The following is a 10388-nucleotide window of genomic DNA, read 5'->3' as shown; positions in this document are numbered from 1 at the left end:
GCGAGGACACGGAGGTGGCTGACAGTAAGCCAAGAACCGTTCCGACATCCTAATGATGCCGGATCGAGTGCCAATCTTGTTCGGTTTTGCGACGAGACGGAGAAAGGAGAAGCTTAGCTAGCACCGGAGTCATTCTTCATTCGAGACTTCGGGGGTCCAAAATTAAGTTTCGCCACCGCCTGTGGACCGAGAACATCGCAGCGCAGGGATCAATCGAGCGAAGATAAACGAAAACTGAGTCGTCAGTCGGGGTCGGGGGATGTAAGCGGAGAGAGCTGCCTGTTGTTCGGAGCGGATTCTTCTGTCCTTCCTGCTTAGGTTAGGAGCTTGGACCGTGCCTGGTCTCATCGATATTGTGCGCTGAGGCACTGAGAAAGAAAAAGAGGAAGATATCGCTTTCCAAGTCAATCGCTTAATCGGTCCTGATTGACTGAAGCTGGAGCCAGGGGTGGTGGTTGGGTCGAGCGTTGTCGATAAGAGGACGTCTCTTCGTTTCGGCGAAGCGTTTGCTGACCAACGCGTTTGGTCGGACGGACCATGCAAACAGACACAGGATACACCGACACGATTCGATCTGGAATGGAGATGGAGGTCGTGTGATCCGGCCCAGAGACACTCCCGGACGATAAATTATCGATTCGGATCTGGTCGGATTGATGTCACCTCGTGTCGGCTCGTGGGATGGTGGCCTGGAGTGGAATTGCCCCTATTTTACGCATCAACGGTCGCCGGACTGGACCAGCCCGATCCGATTAGGCAACAAATTGTTCGTGAATGTGAATCCGGAGGGCGACCGGGTCAAGGGCTCGTGAGTTGACCACGGATTGTTCTGTGGCTCTTCGGATAGAGGTCTCGTTCACTCTTCGAGTGGGATCAGTTTCTTACCATCTAATCCATGCTGGTGCTGATGCTAGTGCTGGTAAAAAGTGTTGTTCTCGGCAGGTTTTATGCTTCCAGCGCCAGACCATCGGTTATTGCAATCGTGTCATGTTGGCTCATCTGCACCAGCTCATTTTCTTTCGTCATCGACGATAATGAAGTCAATTCCTTTGTTGTGAAGGTGTTGATGATAGTGGTGCCTTGTTGTTGTTGTTGTTGTTTTGTCCATTTTCAGGAATCGATTACTGCTAGGTGTGCACAGTGTTTATGTTGCTTCACGCATTGACCAAACAGAGCAACGGATCGGTTTGTTTTGCTGCATAAATTAAGGATTGAGTGGAGGAAGGAAGGAAGGAAGAGTGCGGTTCATCCATCTGGAATCTCATTTATGGGGATGATTAAGGGAAATCTATGTGCTATGCAACTGCATGGGCGGCTGCATAACGGTCGACAGCATTGTTTTGATTGATAGCATGTCAAGCATATGCATCAATTTCGGTGCACCGTTAACAATCAACCCACAGCACACTGCGTCCGTGTTATTCACGGCACTCCACTAATCTCCAACGACAGCCTACATCTTGAGTTAGCGTTAGCTACGAAAGGAATCTTCCACGACGCGTGACGCTGCTATTCGGTGTGCTGGCCACCGACAAGAGATTAATGAAATTGTTAGTAATTAGATTTAAAACAAAAACCTCTTCTGCACGATGGACTGGATGGCCATTAGCCGATTGCTACTCGGACGGTACCACAATGAGCGCCAAACAATGGTCGAGTCACTGGTAATTAGTCATTCATTTATCACTGACCGCACACGTTGCCATCTTGGGGTGGACCGATGGATGCGTTGGTGACAAAACCGAACCACCAGACTCGGCCACCTCGCTCCTCTATTACATGGAACCGATACAGAGCAATGGTCCACTGTTGAGTTTGCGTTAGAGTTGCAACAAGACAAAAAGCGTTTTGTTGAAATTTATTACGGTCAAGAAGACCCATTTATCATACAGCGAACGGGGGTGGCACATCGATTGGTACTAGGTGTCCGGGAGGTGGACTTTCCAGCGACGGAAACATGCACCGTCGGTTGCTCTGCTGTCTGCTGGTGGGGTGCACACATTGTGCTCCGGTGTCGATGGTTGTCCAGTGATTACGCGTTTTGTTGCGAACTAGCCCGACCGATAAAGACCGCATACCGGGGCGTGTACGGTTTCGGGAATGAAAAGTTATGCCAGCACCGGAATCTGGTCAAGGGTATGCTCCGATGTTGTCGGTGGTGGTGGTTGTATGGAGATGGAGAGTTTAGGAACTCTTTCCGGCTTTGATTCTTGCGTTCGAAAGTTTCAACATGCTGTGGCTAAGGCCCAGAAACAGGCGACAGTAGGACTAAGTTCCACGTGATAACTTTTAACGGACATTTGGTCAGGGCAATTGCTTCCAGTAAGCAACGTTAGATCTTTGTTGTGTGGTAGCTTGGAACCATGTCCGTCGGTGGCTTATTGATTCAAAAGATCAGGGGTTGGGATGCAAGTTTCTTGGATTTTGTTCTGATAGAGTAGTGTTTAAGTGAATCACAAGCGCGTTAATCTGCTGATTACTTCCAGCTTCCTTACAATTCAATAAAACAGTTCTATGAAATAATAAGAATAAATCATAAATCATAGTGTATGGCACTGTGCAAGATTAAAAGTTAAAAGTTGATATCACGATATAAGAGCATCACTGATTCAATTACATTAATCGATATTCGACATTCAACCATTTCGAGACCACTCTCTGCAATCTCACACACTGGCAGCCGCCCAATCCGTTTCGTCATCCGTCATAATTTCTGTTCGGCAAAGTAGGGTGCGATTAAAAATTCGTTACATTCCACCCGGTGCATGACGGCCGAGTCGAGGCATTTACATTATTGATCCTGTAAATGATCAGTCCTGGTAGTTTCCGGTGGCTGATTTAATTATTCGGCATTTTTTTTTCCTCGGTTCACGGTCTGGGTGTATTTTTTCTCTCTCTTTTGGCAGGAATTCATGGAACCGACGTGAGGATTTTTTTCCCCTTCTGTTATTCCATCCCTCTGCAAGCGAACCGCAAATATAATTTCATTTCGTAAGCTGAGCATCGTTGCGGTTTGTGGGATTGATTGGCCGAACCAGTTGAAGCGTGGGTGATGACGAGTGATTTAATTAATTTAATGAACCCTGCTGGGCTTTCCGGGGGGGGGGGTTTGGGTAGCGTTTCGGAAACGTGGCTAGGCGTTCCGGAAGTGACGGGGCCCAAACGGGCGTTCGGCACTTCACTCAATCCGCGGGAATGTCTAAACTGCCAGCGTCGATGGCGGTTCTGTATGTTTGCGTACTCGCAGCAAATAAAAATTTTCTCGTTAGTTCGTAGTGCAAAGTGGTTACAACATTTGCACAGCCGTTGCCCGGCCATACCGCGTGCCGTCCGCATTCCATTTCCATCGGAATTCCATGTCATTCCACTTAGTGCGGTGTGAATAAAAAATGGCAATTAAGCTCTTGGACTCGCATCAAGGCATACCTCACCATCGGCTACGTGGAGTGCGGCTGACCGGAAGCAAATGTTTACCAAAAAGCATAACCGGATGGCATTGCGGTGGTTTTTTTTTATTTTGTTTTGTTGTTTTTGCGATTCCAATCGGTCAGCCGGAATTCCATAAAAGCATTCCCATCCTTTTGTGGCGTTCGTTCAAGTGTTGCATGATTTCAATCTCTCGGAAAGCTACTCGGAAGGACACTCCGACACTCCGCCTTTAATGGACGAATGCGGCGTTGGCGTGGTTTCAGCGAAAAACATCTACGAGCAATGCTCAGTTTTTGGATTTTATACTAAAAGCCCAAATCGGATGAAAGCTTCTCAGAACACCAAGGGAACATGTGCTTGCCCGTTCGTTCCACTGATGATGGCCGCTCATAATCGTTAAAAAGCCGTCCTGCTGCGAACCGACCGACGCTTCACGTCCCACGCTAATGACCGGAAATGGTCGTCTCAGTGTGACCTGACCGAATGGGAGGGAAGGGAGCCAAAGCGTTTGAATAAATTCTGTACCTCTGGTCTGCTGTACCATTAAGCTGTTACCTGGCCTGGCCTGGCGCTTTAATCATGAACGATGGGCCTGGGACATCTCGGGGCCCTCAACCGGCGAAAGGATGTCAATATTTTTGTTTTCTCTGAGCTCACAGTGCAAGCTACCCCCTCGGATGGATCGACACGTTGATGATTCAATTTACTCGCTCGCTAGCGTGTGTTGGTTTTGGCTTCGTTTAGTGGTGGAGGTAGAAGAGAAGTTGCTGTGGCCAGTGTGGTCCCCTTTCACAAAACAAATGTACGCCCGGTAAGAGGGGAAAGCAATTAAACTGCGGCACTACATGAGTAATGGGAGGCAATCCTATGATTAAGAAGCAACCATTTCCATTCCTGACGCGTTCGATTTATTGGCGTGGCGCAGCGCAGTGTGGCGTGTCTGGGCGTGAAAAATCGATAGCATCTTCATCAACCTCAACAAGCGTGTTCGTGCGTGCTGCTTGCGATAAATCTAATCAAGCGGATAAGGAGCGACCCAAAAATGCGCTCAGCTCAGCATCTTTGGCATAATTTATGGGCGGCTAAGTGCCGCAAAGTGCTTCCGACTGGTTCCTCTTGTACTCTTGGGTACTATTTAGCATTCCGGCTGAGCTAGGATTGGCTCAGATGCTGGGACTTACAGCCTGATTTACCAAACTACTATCAACTGTCACTCGCAACTCAAGTACGTTAAAGCTTCTTACGAACCGCAACAAGGCATTATCGACCGGCTAGAGTATTAATTATTCATGAAAATTAATCTAAAAGCCGGGGCCAGTTTCGCCGCTCAAGACGAATTGAGAACCCTGGAATACACGCGATCTTCACCTTAACCGTTGACCAACGACCCAACTACAAGACAGTAGCCAACACACGGTTGCTCCATTCGCGTAAGGTAAACTGTCCAACTACTAGCCTCCTGACCGGTCGGTGCGGTTAAAGGCGCAATGTCGCGTGGCTTGGAGTCACGTCAGATAAATGTCATGCGGTAGGAAGGTCTGGTCGTCCGGGACCGAGACCGCCTGAGAGCGTTTTTATGTTGTTGCGAGAGCGGTTTTTAGTGGCTCCGCGCGCCATACTGTGGATCGCGGTCTGTTCGCGGTGCGTGTAAAGTCCAAAAGGGGGGCCCACGAAATGTCCGCCCTCGACGGGACGGGAATCACTTTTATTGACTCGGACATGGACTCCCTGGTGGGCGGGACCAGCGATCACGGAAAGGGCAGCGAATGTTTGCCATTTCGTGAGTGAAAGATGCCAACTGCGTGTTGTGCGAGCGAAAGCTTGTTAGGAAAAAATGTTCCTTGAGTCATTCAATTAACTTTAGTTCTTTTACGGTGATCATCTATGAGTTTTTGAGTTTCACAGTCAAAACACAAGGCCGGTTTCATGCAAAAACTGACGGCCAGAGAGATGTAGAAGTCTAAGGACGAAAGTAAACGCTATCGCTGTACTATCAACTCAGAGAAACCAAACTAATTTCGGAAAATGTACCAGCACATAACTGACCGCATTCGTTGCTCACTTAGTTTGGAATCGTTTTATTCTTCAACACATTCTAGTAGCACTTTATTAATGTGAGAGAGAAGGGCACTAAGACAGCGACACTTCACGTGGAGGAGCGTTCATTGGAGCATCAAGAATCGACGGTCGCACATCAACGCTCGCAGATAACACCCCCCCGGTTCACGGTCATACGTTTTCTTTCTGCTTTTCCAGCTTCGCCGTCAAGTCGCGGTTTTTTTGTTCCAAAAACGAAATCGTGTGATTCAGCTGCAATTTGTCACTTTCGAGCTGCGCTGTCTCGTTGCCGACTTTATAGAAGATGGTGTGCAAGGATGCAACCTCCTGAACTAGCGTGTTGTACTGATCAAGCGCAGCCTTCGCTTCCTTGTTATTTTGTCCCGCTGTCTGTAAACTGATCAGTAGCTCCTCTAGCACAGTTTCAATGGGATCGTTAGCCTGGGCAGGATAGAAACCGTAGTGTTGTTGTTTCTTCTTCACGTATTCATTCAACTCTTGCCAGGCTTCTCTGCTATCGGTGAATTTTGTTCGAGCCGCACTAAGCACTCGTTGTAGCGACGAGGCCAAGGAGTCGTATTCGTCTGAGTAGCGAGTGCCATATTCACGGGCCGCTTTCGATACCTGCGACTGAACGTTTCTGAATATTGGGCCGTGTGGTTCGCAGCTCGTCCAAAAACCGTGAACAATCGTGAACACACTGATTAGGAGTAAGGCAACACGAATCGGAACCATCGTCATGGAACACAACTTTACCGCGGTACTAACAGGAACTAACTGAATGGACCATCCTCTCGACAGGGGCCGTTTGCTGGTGCACACGGGTTGACGGCACGGGTCAGTGTTTGAGTGAGAGATTCAAAACACCGTTAGCGTCATGTGTGTTTGATTTGGGTTATCTCGTAGGTCGCCTTAAGGTCCCGAGAGGCGTTGATAATTGCTAGCCGTTGTTTGTTTCACGGGATTATGCTTCATCGGGGATTCACGGTTGCAATAGGGAATCCCACACCTCCTGATAATTCTGAATAGGACGCGAGATGGTTCGTACATTGGCCACGTTGCGATTGCGCTGGTTGTACATCAATTGAAGGAATACATGCGCTTCTCTTCTGTTTTTTACGGATACGTTTGCAGCATTTAATTCTAACTATCATACACGTGTAATGTGTGCTTAATTATCTACTTTAATTTTTTTTTATGCCATGAAGATTCTCTTGTTAAACAACTTATCATTTTTACGTCATCGAAGGCCATGTTATGCAGAAACACTTTATTCGCAAAGTTACAATATCAGCTGAATGGAAAAGATGCACGGAAAACACATTTTTTTCAATTCTATGCCACATGGCTATCCACGAACTGCTGGAGGGTTACCGTTGATTTTCGCTTCCAGTTTTTGTTTATCCGTTGTGAGCTCCGAAATGATTACGTTCATTGCTTCTAGCTCCTTTTTCACCGTGGTTTTATTGTCATTCAGAGATTGCAGTTCCTGTATGGCGGTTTGTTTTTGTTGCTGCAAGATTTCAATTTCATTGAGCCGCACGCTCAGGTCGTTCTGTTGGAGTGCATTTCGCTCATCCAGTTTCCGGAACACTTTTTCGAAACTATCCGTTAAGCGCTCATAGTACTCGCGTGGTATGGTGAGCTCTTGTTGTTTGGTATGGAGAAGGGTTTGCATTCTATTGATGCTCTGATCAAAGTTCTGCTGCCAGCTCTTGATGGTATACAGAAAATCGCGGAGACGCTCGGATGTGGTTGTATGGCGATCGAACGTTCGCAGCTGGTAGTAGCTCGTTTGCTGGTCGATCTGGTTATTGATATTTGTCAACTGGTTTTTTATTATTTCGCAGTTACTATTCCAAAAGTTTTCTCCCTTTACAGTAAGCGCGACCGAAAGCACAACTAACAGGTAGAGCACTGGCGGATTTCGTGACATTTTGGTGCGAAGAAATAGAGTAATCAGCCCGCGGTTGCGACGACAGAAGGATCACCAACGACAGCCGCAAATTAACTGATCCGCTGCTCCTCCGGGAAGAGTGGAATAACCGACCGGGAGCCGCAGTGATGAGCATTCAAGAAGCCTTATCTAGAAGATTAGCGCTGTCTTAGTGCCGTTAGGAATGGTTGCTTGTAGGTGTGTTGTATGAAGTATGATGTCGAATCTGTATTACTATTTATATTCCTTTACATGCAATCGTGCACAATATGAACAAACAAATTTTCTTCAATCACATTCCGCTCTATTTCCGAGCTTTCGTTGCGGTGTCGCTAATTTTTGCTTCAAGTATTTTCCTCGCTTTTATCAGATTCGAAAGGGTTTTCGTCATTTCTTCGACCTGTTTCTGCATAATGTCCCTTTTATCACTCAAAGGTTGCAGTTCTGGAATGATGTTTTGTTTTTGCTGCCGCAAGATTTCAATTTCATTGAGCCGCACGCTCAGGTCGTTCTGTTGGAGTGCATTTCGCTCATCCAGTTTCCGGAACACTTTTTCGAAACTATCCGTTAAGCGCTCATAGTACTCGCGTGGTATGGTGAGCTCTTGTTGTTTGGTATGGAGAAGGGTTTGCATTCTATTGATGCTCTGATCAAAGTTCTGCTGCCAGCTCTTGATGGTATACAGAAAATCGCGTAGACGCTTAGATGTGGTTGTATTGCGATCGAACGCCCGCAGCTTGTAGTCGCTTGTTTGTTGGTCGATCTGGTTACTGATATTTGTCAACTGGTTTTTCATTATTTCGCAGTTGCTATTCCAAACGTTTGCTCCCTCTACGGTAAGCGCGACCGAAAGCACAACTAACAGGTGGAGAAACGGCACTAGCGGATTTCGCGACATATCGGTAAGCGAAGTATTGTTGCGGATCAATCAGTCCCTGTATGCTACGGCAGAAGGATCACAAACGGCAGTCGCAAATTAACTGATCCGCTGACCATCCGGGAAGCGTGGAATAAGCGATCGGCAGCTGGAGAGACGAGCACATAGCAATGCTTATCTAGACGAGTTGTGCTGTCGTGGTGCCATTATGAATGGCTGCTTGTACATGTGTTGCATAAAGCGTTAAGCGGTGCCTCTTTGCTATTATTTTTATTTCTTTATCTGTAATCGCACACGTGTACACTGGTTTATGAGTAATTGCCTTAGGGGAACTTTAAGAAATGACACAAGCGGAGCATTATCTCCACGATGATGCTTTACATCATGCTCCAATCCAATCCAACCTAAATCAGAATATAACCATAAGGATGCTTTTCAATTCAAATCATTCCATAAAATCAAATCCATTCAAATGCACACCGTAACCACGGTCGGAATTGGTTGACAAACATTAGCGGATGCTCATGTTAAAGCATCAAACACGGCCCACAAACCCCCTGGACTGGCAAACCGACTGGGAGGACGGACGAGCAATCGTCATTCTGGCGGTGAGGCAGTGAGCACTCACACAGTGATTAGAAGGTATTTGTATGTTGCCCAAGCGCTCCCATTAATTAAATGAGCAGAAATTGAATTATATCCGGTACAATACCTTCGCAACCAGTTACCTCAGCTCGTTGCTGAGTCGCTTAGTAAAGCACCAACCGAGAGGAACTGTGCTTCATGCTACAAATTTCATTCGGCAAGCCCTAGGTGTAGGGTCAACAATGAGGTGCCATCGAGTGACATGCTGTCCAGTCTTTGAGCTTCGTAATATGAGCAACAGAGCACGATAGGTGTGTGCTGCATCGGATACAACAGTATGGTCTTTGCAAAGCGAAGAAAGCTAAAAAAGAAGACAATGTCAACATGGTTGTTAGCACTGCGTAGTGCTGCAAATGGAACACAGAGCAAGATGAGAAGGAAAGAAGGAATAAATTATAGTATTGTTTTCTTTGCAGCGCCATGGTTTTAGTGATGCTTCAGAATTTGGCGAACTGATCCTAGCATATAATAAAACAAGAATAAAAAAGATTGTGTAGCTTTTCTGCATAATCAGTTCCCAGCGAAGCGAACGTTTCCATCGATGACCTTCGTTAGCGGTGTAGTAACCACCCCAGATATCATGGAACACATTGAATCTAAAACCATTCCAGGGACAGGACAAACAGGACTTTAACAAAGAAAGAAAAAAAAAGTACGCTCCAATCATTGCACAGCACGCGCTCAGTGGGAGCACCGTTGTGCTTTGATTTGAATAATAAATCGATCCGACAATCAACAAGCGGAAACTGTTGATTTTATGACTGATGATGAGAGGGAGCGCGCATCGTCGTGCGGCTGTGGCCGAACCAGAGGGACATCACGCCCAGGTCCCACCGGGGCGAATCGGACGGCCACGGCCACGGGCCATCCTGGCAAAGTGAGATAATGGTCCTAAAAGTGTGCATTGATTTGTGGCGTCTCGTTACTGTTGAATGGATCGTACTGTTATTGTTGTCGTTGTTGTTGCTGTTGTTGTTGGGGACGTCAACAGCAGCATCGAAGGACGAAAAGGACGATCATCATCAGACAGGGGACTGACGGATGCGCGGGGTGTCCTTGGTCGCTTCGCGCCTCCCAGAAGAGACTCCGAAATGCCGCGCTGCTCGTTATTTAGAATTATTGAATTGCTGATCAATGGTATCGGGGAAAGGAATCGTTGAGCGAGCGTTAAGGGGCACGATAACGAGGATGCGCTGTGCTGCTGAACGATCGGAAGGGAGGAGTGAATTTAGTGAGGTTCAAATGATGGTGTCCATGGCAATCGCTGTCCGGTAACTCTACACGCTTGCTGCTTGCTGCTTGCTGCTTTTATCGCCAATCCATAAAGTCCCATGGTCCAACCAAAGCCAAAGTTTTGGATAAACAACCGCGCATACACACGCTCACAGAAACATACCACCGCATACCGATGGTGGCCATCTGGTGAGCGAGTAGCGTGGCGAA

The 10388-nt window shown here is 47.1% G+C and overlaps 1 protein-coding gene across 1 annotated transcript; it reads right to left on the bottom strand.

The window, feature by feature from the left end:
• Positions 1 to 6738: 6738 nt before the first annotated feature.
• LOC126577492 (uncharacterized) lies at positions 6739 to 7691 on the bottom strand. Its single transcript, XM_050239158.1, has one exon. It carries the CDS (start codon positions 7421 to 7423, stop codon positions 6836 to 6838), a length of 588 nt encoding a protein of 195 aa, XP_050095115.1. The 5' UTR covers positions 7424 to 7691; the 3' UTR covers positions 6739 to 6835.
• Between the last annotated feature and the right edge of the window lie 2697 nt (positions 7692 to 10388).

This window comes from Anopheles aquasalis, chromosome 3 (assembly GCF_943734665.1).
Source record: "Anopheles aquasalis chromosome 3, idAnoAquaMG_Q_19, whole genome shotgun sequence".
Classification (NCBI taxonomy): Eukaryota; Metazoa; Arthropoda; class Insecta; order Diptera; family Culicidae; genus Anopheles; species Anopheles aquasalis.
This window is presented reverse-complemented; position numbering and strand designations above follow the sequence as displayed.

What these genes read in the sequence shown, in the direction of transcription:
- LOC126577492 (XM_050239158.1), bottom strand. Translation starts at nt 7,423, where the DNA reads ATGTCACGAAATCCGCCAGTGCTCTACCTGTTAGTTGTGCTTTCGGTC.